Source organism: Seriola lalandi, unplaced genomic scaffold (assembly GCF_002814215.2).
Source record: "Seriola lalandi dorsalis isolate HSWRI2012SDOR001 ecotype SW California unplaced genomic scaffold, Sedor1 jcf7180002054678, whole genome shotgun sequence".
Lineage (NCBI taxonomy): Eukaryota > Metazoa > Chordata > Actinopteri > Carangiformes > Carangidae > Seriola > Seriola lalandi.
Genome location: NW_019525231.1, coordinates 45,376 through 56,714, shown reverse-complemented (window position 1 = coordinate 56,714; position 11,339 = coordinate 45,376). Strand labels below are relative to the sequence as shown.

At 39.4% G+C, this 11,339-nt stretch overlaps 1 protein-coding gene across 1 annotated transcript in view; it reads right to left on the bottom strand.

Annotated features, from left to right (window-relative positions):
* Window positions 1–1,264: 1,264 nt before the first annotated feature.
* The window catches only part of LOC111666634 (neuronal acetylcholine receptor subunit alpha-7-like), a 47,691-nt gene continuing 37,616 nt past the window's right edge, over window positions 1,265–11,339 (bottom strand). The window contains exons 7-10 of the mRNA XM_023422013.2: window positions 9,347–9,541; window positions 8,708–8,794; window positions 5,868–5,977; window positions 1,265–5,049 (exon numbers count right to left, since the gene is read on the bottom strand). Coding sequence (XP_023277781.1) covers window positions 4,447–5,049; window positions 5,868–5,977; window positions 8,708–8,794; window positions 9,347–9,541 — 995 coding nt within the window. The 3' untranslated portion in view covers window positions 1,265–4,446. The remainder of the gene's footprint in view (window positions 5,050–5,867; window positions 5,978–8,707; window positions 8,795–9,346; window positions 9,542–11,339) is intronic.

Below are 11,339 nucleotides of genomic sequence, written 5' to 3'. Positions count from 1 at the left end.
ACACTAACTGCACAAAGTCCGCTGAGATCTCTTCCAGCTGACCTGGCACCAACAGTGCCACCAAACAGAGCAAACATTATTCACCAGGATTGCATAACCCCCCTCCCGCTTTACAACCCAGGTGGTCTGCTCCATCTTAGGACCAGAAAAAGGGACGCAACAGTGGGACAGTCTGCAGGGAAGGGTGGAGCAGGGACACTGGCCCTGTCAGCTCCCAGCACTGTCTGCAAATGGAAGGTTTGTGCATTTGTGTGTATGTGTTTGCATGGGGTGACAGGGAGTGGTGCAATTCTAACCACCAACAGCTGTCTGTCTGTGTGTAGTGAAGCCTGAGATTAGATTTGACCAATTTGAACATGTCATCACTCTGGTGAGCACCATGGTGTGTGTGTGTGTGTGTGTGTGTGTGTGTGTGTGTGTGTGTGTGTGTGTGTGTGTAAGCCACCAAACGTCCTGACTAATATCAGTAAGGAGATTGGATCTCCCCTGACTTGGTCTATCTCAGTCATTCATTCCTGCTGTGAAATGAGAAAGGTTGCTATGCTGCTGCTGGCTGAACACTGTGTGTTGCATGTTCTCATATCTGAGCTCAGATTAACCTCTCAGCTCTACAACTTTGCGAAGTCAACTTCAGTGTACCTGGCTACATGCGCATACACCATATACCAATACTGTTCCCAAGAAAGGGAACCGTGGAATGCTGAATTATTTAAATAGAATCAACTGAGTCAGTGTTGAAATAGAGAAAATGTGTCAGTTCTTGTTTGTCAATCAAAAAAAAGGAACAAAAAAAAAAAAACATTCAGTCCACGGAGCTGCCTGGTTTCATAAATCAACACATGCTGTTGTTGACAACTTTTTCAAACTTATTGTATCACTTTGTAGACCAGTCCACACAAATACACACACACACACACACAAAACTATTTTTGCCATTGTTCACATCTAACTTGGCACGAGAGTGAATAAGTGTGTTTCCCAAAATGTTGTCTATTTCCTTAAAAGCTGACATATTACACATATGTGAACAAAATACCATGAGAATCACACGCTCTGATTAACCAGGCACATCAGATGACAAGCTGTCATTACACTGCTGTCCAATTAGATTCACAGCAGTAACACTACTATAACTCAGACACCTCAAGAGAGGAATGAGGCCGGTCTGACAACTTTTGTCAGTGAAAGCATCGTCAGTCGTATTTTTTAGTGAATTATAGCATGAATTGCAGCATGTCAGCCACTCAAAGGCAATCAATTAGCACATGTCTTGTTTATTTTTCGCAAAATAGTCATGTACAGTGAGCATGTATGTACATCCTTTAAAGGAGAATGAATCATACTGAGCAGAGAGGCACAGACCACAAAGAAAAAGACACTCAAGTTGACCAAAATACAACACTGTTGATTGAACTAAAAAAAAGCCTGTGATGGGATGGGAAAAGCAGACAGTGACACCCTCACTTTTCAATATTTGTCAAAACAATCTCACATTTTTGCTTTTTGAGCTACTTGTTTGGCTTCAGCTTCAAAGTAGCAGAATGTCTTCTTCATGTTTTCATTACAGTCTCATTTCAGAAACAGCATCATTCTTCTTTTTGGCACACTATCTGTGCCATTAATGCTTCTCATGTGGAAACCTAAAAAATGCTGAATACACATCAACAAGAGTAAGTAACAATAGAAAAGGGTGAGGTCATCTCAGAGAATATCTACATAACTGGCTGTCATGAGTTGTCGGGCCAAGTCACATGTACAGTATATAGACACTTATCCCTGGTCTCATATACTATATGTCTTTACATCTTCAGTGTCCATATTCTCCTAGATGAGTCACCGATCAAGGTTTTGCATTATTCCTTGATCTATTATGCAACATACTTACAGCAGCATCCTTCACTTCTGTTCACATGAACTTTGACAAGCAAAACAATAAACCCAGCATGGTTTCTGTGGAAAAAAACAAACAGTTTTGTTCTCTCAGATCATGAAATCTTAGTACTCTGTTTTCACCTGCAGTAACCCCTGAAACTCACAATCTACAAACACGATGTGCAAACTGACCAGTATTGAAGGAAAAGAAATAGGCTTATTTGCTTCCTTGCTAAGAGTAAGACGAGAAGATTGTTACCACTCTTGTGTTTAGTATATTAGATAGGAAACTACAACCAGCAGCTACTTAGCCTAGCTTAGCATAAAGATTGGAAACAGAGGTAAACAACTAGCCTGACACTGTCCAAAGGTAACAAAATCCATCTCCCTGCACCTCTAAAGCTCACTAATTATTTCTTGGCTGGGTGAAGTGATTTCCTGGAGTCTCGGCTGGTTGCCTTTATGCTAAGCTATACTAACCACAGCTGCTAACTGTAGCTTCGTATATGTGGTGGTGTCGATCTTGTCATCTAACCCTCGTCAAGAAACCCAAAATGTCAACTTGTTCCTTCAAGTACAACAATGGCTCTGCTAGCATTGCATTACATTTTTGTGAAAAACTGTTTATATTTGAGATGCTTAAACCAAATGTAAATATCACATCTAGGTTAGATTTATAAAGATTATTGAATCTTGAAAAATAAAAGAACATTGTCCACACAATGAGTTTTGCAATGTACTGCAGCTAGCATTGGCTTGACCTCCTCCTGTTTGTCCATTATGAGAGGATATGACATTTAAACGCTTTACTGTGTTGGATTCATCAGGTGGCAGCTATTAGTCTGTACTCAGCCTATTGATTAGCTGTAACAGCATGAATTCAATTTCAGTGACTATTCCTGTAGCAGTCACACATTGAACTGTATGATGCTGCTTTTATTCCTCGCCTTTCCTCTCAAAACGTCACTTAAAATGGCCAAGTGTCTAGTCAGACAGGTCTGTGAGTTCAGTTGTGTGTGTAAAAGTGGGAATTCACACATGTCTTGTCCCACTGAGAATCACAGAGGACACTCGGGTGGTGAGAAGAGACAAGGTTTAACACAAATCTGTTACATAAGGTCACCCAGTAATCCTCATGTTGTTACTAGAGATTAGAGAAGAAAATGTTTGCCTTTTTGCTGAGTATTAGAGAGTAAAAACACAAAGCACTCTGCACTACAAGAGATTAGTTTCAAATGCATCCCTACTGGGGTGATATCCTTTCAGAACACATTTAAAAATCCCTCACACAAAACAAATATTGTCTGTTAATCGTTGCTCCGATCATCAAGGAGTTTAATACAGCAACACATTGTCAGATAAACATTGAATTACTCTCAAAAGATAAATGCATTGTGAACTAATGTGAGTGAATTACAAATAGCCACAGAGTATCATATGCTAACCACACTATATACTGTTTAGCATAAGGGACGGAGGCTGTTAGGAGATCCCTTTCTGAGGTCACTTCGTGGTCTATTAAATTGACTTAGAAAGAGCAAAACTGTAAATGTCTTATATGTTGCTGTTAAGTGTGACTTTATAGATACAGGACCTGGACCTGAGCTGTGCTGTGCATGAAGGAAATGAGAAGACTGGTGGCAAAAAAATGAAGGGCAAGGAAATAAGGGTGACTGGAAAGAGGTGAGAAAGAAACAATCTTGTCCGTGCATACGTGAAAAAAGTAAATGCGAATATTTTCATAATTTTTGTTTGCTTCTGAAAGTTTTGGGCTGTTGGATAAAACAAGCAATCTGAATCTGGTCACCTTCTGTGTTGAAAATGAAAATAATCATAAGTTGCAGTTCTAGTTTGAAGAGAAGATGTACAGTGCTGTGGGTCAACATGTCACTAGCTCCCGGTAAAGTCACTCAATAGAAAAGACATAATCTCATCTCACCACATTTATAAAGTAAGATGTAAAGTAAGATGTAGGATTTATTTACAGAATACAAAACACTAGCATTACTAGAATACAGGACTGAAAAAATGATTTCTAAAACCGTTTATTGACTGAACTGTGTGTAACAGCTGAAGATACTGAGATGTTTCTAGAAGATGAGAAGCACTATGGTGGGGAACGGAGCAGAAAAGGAAAGGTAGGAAGTGTATTTGATGAGACATGAAGTGCATGTGATGGGAGGTAAATGATGTGGTGCAGCAGGGATACAGATGAAAAGTGCATTAGTGTGAGTTTGTACATAATTAACTACTGCATGTAGCCTCAACCTCCTACATGGCATATTTTATGTAAGGTGTTCGCGAGGACAGCCACCTTGAAATGGTTAAAAACACATCACCCCGGTTATACCCAAATACACCCAGATATTACTGACAAATACTGTATGTGAAGAAAGAAGGAAAAGTTTGGTTTCAAAGTACTGTAACTTGTAACACTTAAAACATCTGGATCTTGTGGTACTTCACACAGCAGAAGCAGGGAGCTTGTGTGGCACAGTTTTTAATTGTGTCAGGATTTTTCTTAATGTTAGCCTTGCCTCTCTTCTCTCCTCTCAGAGAGGGAAGATATCAGAATTATGTGAAGTCTTTGGACACAGCCTCAATGAAATTGGGAGCCGACATGAGAATGGTGAAGGTGCAGATGATGGAGAAGAGCGAGAAGGCCACCAGGCATAACCTATCCACCACCGCCGCCGCAAACTTCCACTCGCTGCAGATCGCCTCTCCCTCATCCTGCTCTCGGAAGCGCCTCGCAATGTACTGCACTTCCTCCAGGATCTGGGAAATTTCCGGGACCTGCTCCAGCAGTAATGTCCGCGTCTGCTCTGAATGGATGTCGTGTGGGGATGAGCTGTTAGGGTGGCCAACTCCTCCTCCACCACCGCCGCCGCACACCACCACACCTGAATCTGTGCTCGGTGGGAAAGCAGGGCTGTCTGTGCCCATTGAGTGGTAGCCAAAGTACAGGTTCATGCTCCCATTGGTCGTGGTTGACTGGGTGGATGCCTGGCCAGGTATGGTGCTCATCTGAATGCTGCTGGTGCTGGTGTGGTGAGGAGGAGGATGGGAGTACTTGTAGTTTGGGGGGCTCCTAGAGCTCACAGCTGTTTTGGTTTCCTCTCCAGGCTTCTTCATGCGGAGAAACCAAGCACACCAGTTGAGGAGGATGACTCGAACCTGGATAAAGAAACAAGAGTAGGTAGAGAGTCGGGGGAAAGAGAAAGGGAGGAAAGGTTGTGTTAGAGTACAGGTGAAGACATGAATGAAAAAGAAAAACAGAGTGAAAGGTAGAAATTTCACTTGATGCTGCACAGTGCATTATTTCTTTCTCTCACTGTATGGTGTATAATAGTATATTATTGTTGCCCATAAAGTTGCAATAATTTTGTTTTCAGGTTAATTGTGGTTTCATTTTCATTGTGATATGTTTGGAAGAGATTGACTACTAAAGTTTTGAGAAGATATACACTTTATCTGTCAAGAATAAATCACATTTTCACAATCATTTCATGGAAAGAGGTAAAAAATATTTTATTCCAACTTTATGAGCAACAGTGTATATATACAGTATATAATCTAAGTATTAATCAAAAGCTTTATCAACCTTAAAATAAAATAAATCCTTAGAAATAAAACATACAAAAAATGTATGTAACTACACAGCTTAACATAACCTCACAATTCTGAGTTTGAATGCAGATTACGAACAGATAAAATAAAGTGTTGTTAACACATGCTTGCTCATAAAAGCTCTTTTAGTCAAACCATTGTGTTAACACATTTGTCAACCTTTGAATAAATGTCACTTTATACCTCCAACAAAAGGGAGCCATCGTCTAGTAAAAGCCTCAATTCGTAGTTGACTGTGCCAATATGTGGAAATAGTTTGGTTAATTGAAATTGATGCACTGTGTAGGACAAATCAGAATTGACTATTCTCTTTTTTTAAGTTTGTAGTGAGAATTAATTATAAAATAAAATCATTGTTAACCTACCCATTTAGGCATCTTCCCTCCATGGGGATCATGGTGATGGAACTGTAGTACCAGGACTGTTACCACCACAGACAAGCCCACAATCATCATGGTACTAGCAAAGTACTGAGCTGAAGAGGAGAAGAACACATAAGTAAAGCACAACAATTTCCATTTGGGATAGACAACAATTAACACAGTGTAACAAAGAGAAATCATAGCCTGTTATCTGAAATGCAACAGTGAATTGTAAATTAAAAGCTTGTGTATCTACATTATTAACATATAAGAAGGAAACATGAGAGGTGAGCGTGATATTTTGGCAGCACTGTGGCCAGCTGTGGGTTGGTTTTTCAGTGGGGAGTTTATCCCTGTCAACAAACCTAAGGTCATAACACCACAGGGGCTGGTTGGAGGATGACTAACATTTTGTTTCCTAATTTACAAACCAGCCAAAACACATACACACACACACACACAGGCTTGAAGGCACTGCAAGCCACAGAGAAATGAAAATGTATAACACGTGCATGTGGGCAAGCACGCTATCCTACTGGCACACACACACACACACACACACACACATACACACACACACACACACAGACCCTAATACACACAAACATGTGATATGTCCCCCTCATTTTTCATTTTGATCCAGCTGTGATGTCAGCGACCTCACAGAAAGGTGGACCAATCAAATTATTCTGTATACATTTCCATGTCGAAGCATAATAGCAGCTGTGTGTAAACCTGTCAGAGCAAATGCATTTTATTTTGTCTTCAATCTATTAGTTCTGCTCCATCTGCACTGGGTTAATACGTCTACTCCAGTAAAGGCAAGTTTGTTAATGGTTTCGTTTTCTGTCACTGAGCTGCCAAATGATGCTGAGCAGCATCTCTGTCTGCAGCCTCCCCGCTCATCTCATGGCTGACTGCCCTGTCTCTTCTGGTCTGTATCAGTATGGTCTTATACAATGCAACTCTCTTTGTGTCATATGCTTAGCGTGATCTTCACATCCTGCATCAGCGCCAACTGTTTTTATGTTTTTTATATCTTGAGTTTCAACGTGGACCACTTCCTCAGACTTCGTCTCATTTCAATGTACCAATTTGCTCTAATATATGGTCTTAATTGATTACATCAACATTTTGTGAATAACCATTTTTCACTTTTGTTGCAGGAAGTTAGATGAGAACATCAGTGATAGCATTTACAGATCCATTAGTATCCTTTGAGCATTATCCTGTTTTGATTAGCTATTAAGCGTTATCATACGAGAGGGAGTGATGTTGTACTGAATATGAGCACGGCTGTGATATGGTCATAGGTATGAGGCCGCAGGCGATCACAGCCATGCTGATATTCTGTACAACATTGTGACCTCGAGTGTGATATTGCTTTTATACAACAGGATAACAATTGGACTGCTGCTAAAAAATTTTGTTTTTCCTAATGTAGATCATTTTCTTCCAAGAGGAACATAGTGGCCACATTTCGTCTGGTACCGGGTACATCAACAAATAGGGTTTACAAACAAAATTAGCAGTCTGATTGTTTGCATGAACGGGGTGGCCTGGGATGGAGTTAAACTCCAAGCTTGAATTATTCTGCTCCTGTCTGCATTGACCTGTTTTGATTTCATATCAGCCTGTGAAATGGTTCAGAAACCTGGAAAAGGTGTCTAGGTTTCTCAAATCCAGGATAAGATCTTACCCAGGTTTATGAAACCAGGATAAGCTGTTTACATGTGCAAAATATAAGCAGGATACTCCAAAAACCTCATAATAGCTAGTGTATACGTAAACTCAATACCAAACAGCACAAACAGAAAATGAGGAAAATTTGAATGGAACAACATTGAAAATCTGCTTCATAAATGTCCTTGTCCAGCCCAGCCAGTTTAGAGCATGCAAATCTGAGACTTCTGCTGTCCGAGCCAGCTGACTTCCTGTTGGCTCCCCACACACGTGAATGGGTTGAAAATAATGAAATCATATGACTCCTGTAGACTTTCCAACTTTGCAGTGTGCATTAGTCTACATGATCTACATGGAAGTTGTAATCAACTGTGTAGCCACTACACCAAAGTCCCTTCACAGATTGTTAGGCTAGCTTAGAACAAAGACTGTAAACAGAGGAAAACAGCTAGCCTGGCTTCATTCATAGGTAATAAAAAATTAAAACTTCCTAATACACATTCTCTTGTTTTTTTTAATTTGTACAAAAACAGTGTAAAAAATAAAATTTGTGTTCATTAGTAAGTTTTAGGGGTTAAGAGGGGGTTCTGTTTTATTTAGAAGTAGGCATATACATGCCAGTGTTTTTTTCTCCTATTCATTAGAGTTTGGTGTTTTCCTTTGTTATAAGGTAAAAACAGCAATAAAATGTCAATAGTTTTTTTTGTAATTCTATAATATCATAAATGCAATAACCTATAGTTCCTTTAAGTATAGTGTAACTATATATAAAACTTTAACGCTATGTTATCTTAATTTTAAGGGTTGAATAGGTTTTGTGGCTTCAGATGATTTTTATTTGTAGTAGAGGGGCCAAAAATGCAAAAATGGCTCTTTTAATAGTAAAGGTTTCAGACCCCTGGGCTAAGTGTTTCCCTCTTCTAACCTAACAGGGGGACATACGGTATTTTCAACCAATCCCGGGTAAGAAAGTATGTATTTATGTCAAACTAATTCTTTCTTTCTAAGTTTTTAAGCAAATGTCTATCACAAATATCTGTTTGGGAGATATACTTTGATTATTTTGTGACCCACTATAATTGTTTTTTTTTCTTTTTCATCACTTTCAAAGTCAAAAGATCATTAAACTGAGCAGTAATTAGCGCAGGAGAGTGTCTTACCAATCAGAGGAACAGAGTCTGAAGTGGCAGGCATGATTTCTGCTACCAGTAACATGAATACCGTCAGAGACAGCAGCACTGTGATGCCTGGGGGAAAATAGACAGTAGACAGAGATGAGCAGAAACGCAAAGGGAAAAATCTTTCATCATAGTCTCGTTTTCTATTTAATGGTGACTTGAGAGCACTCAAAATAAATGCAGCTGGTCGTTTCAAAATAGGTGAAAACAGCTGTGATTTATTTTAGAATACTCACTCTTTTTCTTCCCCTGAGGGAAAACCCAGTTATATATTTACTCTGACCCTGTCTCACTAAATGGTATTTCAAAACAACCTGGCATTTTCGGTTCCAGGTGATAATCTTTGCTCTGTTTTATAATGAAGCTTTTATTCATCTGCAAATGAATGGAATCCAACATAAATGCTAATTCACAGCTATAATGTCAGGATTAGCATAGAGCAATGACAAATAACTGGGTTAACAATCGCGTCAGGACCTGGTGTGCTGAGATCACCAAGGCTGGAGAGAGAGATACATTTTTGTCTGCATGTATGATTACAATCATGAATCATTGTCCCTTTTGTGTGTGTGTGTGTGTGTGATTGCAGAGCTGTACTGATGTGTGTGTTCCGCTCCGTACCCAGTGATATCTTCTCTCCGGAGTCAGCAGGGAGCAGGAAGACCAGCAGAGCCAGACCAGAGATGAGCACGCAGGGGATGAGCAGGTTGAGGCCGTAGTAAAGTGTCCTGCGGCGCATGGTGACTGTGAACGTCACATCGGGGTAGGGTTCTTTACAGCAGTCGTAGTACAGCTCATTACGCTTAGCTGGCACACCTGGGGGGCAAATGAAGAGGGGGAAAGATGTCAATTAGAGGTCAAAGACACAGAGTTTTGAAATAAAAGTCCAGTTTCCAGTTCTGCTGGACTGAATAGTTTTCAAAGATGTGTGTAAAATAAGAAGATTGCGGCTACTGATGTAAATGTTGTCATTTTTTTCAGTGTCGATGAGCGAGGTCGTCATAGAGGATCACTTAAAAATTATTACCAATAAAATCTGTAGTGGCACAGTTTTTATATGGTTGAAATAGGAGCCTTGTGATCAGAAAGTCACTGGTTTGAATCATTGAAATGAAAATAAAAGTCAGAAAATTAAATGATAAATGCTGCCCTATCCCACAGTCAGTGTGCCTTTAAACCAGGTACTAACACTGTTTACTACAAATAAACGTGTTTCACCATCTACAGGACATTAGGTTATAAATTCAATACCAGTTTCAATAAAATCACACAAATATGTTGTTAAATCTACATTTACTGCATCAGAAGGTAAAACTCCAGACTTAAACTGAGCACAAATACTCTGTAGTAGATGTTGTGATTTTGGGGAAGATTAGGGTTTTACCAAAAAATTATTTTTCTTGGTAAGCATGTGGGAAGCAGCTTCTCACTAAAAAACAGCAAATGCACTCTTGCCTAAATTAATACCGTACATAATACAATGATGTAATGGTGCAATCTTTTTTTATATAAAACAGTAATCTACTCCACACTGTTTCACCTTGTGTATGAAAATAGATTTTAAAATCTAAAATCATATAAAGCACAGCCACGTCTATTGTCAGACAGCGGTCGAAAGTCAAGTCCCAGGTCCTTAACTTTGTGCTTTACAGAAATACTGTGTTTTTTCCACAGCAAATTTAATGTTGTTGCAAAATGTTAGATTCCTGTTCATCAACAGACTTTGTTTTCTGAATCTGTGGTTGATTAGCTGCAGATTATTGCTTTTCGTCTGTAATGGATCTCAGCAGGCGCACCAGGGTAGGAAAATGGCAATTAAGAAAAAGTTAGCAAGAAGAAAGATTATATAACTGTAAATCTGCACACTGACAAGTCACACCTGCAAACAAATACATATGAACATACAGTATGTTTACTGGACATGTGAACATACATAGTAAACTTTAGTTTTACAGTACAGGCTTAACGTACATTCAGATCTGAACTTTGCAACCTTCAGATTTTGAGTCAATGTCTAATCACTTCACTATGCCTCCAAAACTGTTACAAACCACTCACAAGTACGCCATTGCTCATTATCTGTCTTATTGGCATATTCACATTTACATCACTTTGGTCTGCTCAAATTCAAGTGTGTGTGTGTGTGTGTGTGTGTGTGTGTGTCTCTGTATGAAAGAGTGATGTAAAGTTACTTGTGCGTTAGTCAACAAATAATGGTGAGTAAAAATCAAGTGCCATGGATTTGATTAAGGTTCAAGCATCATTGCACAGCTTTCTGTATCAGCTGTGTTTAGTGATTCTGAATTCTGAATGAAGCCTTGATATTTAATCAGGAACATATTCAAAATACGCAACTCATTTGGGGTGAGATGTCACCAAAACAAACTTGATTTAAGCCCAGAGAGGGGGTGTGTGTGTGTGTTTGTGTGCAGTGAATTTCAATTCACATTAATTGCATGGATTCCATTTCATTTTCATTTAAACTGTGTCACCTGAAGGCTGAAGAGAAATAGCTTTTGTTAGCCATCTACTAATTTGATGGATTGCCGACCTGCAGATGCATCCACCACATTCTGTGTGTGTGTGTGTGTGTGTGTGTGTGTGTGTGTGTGTG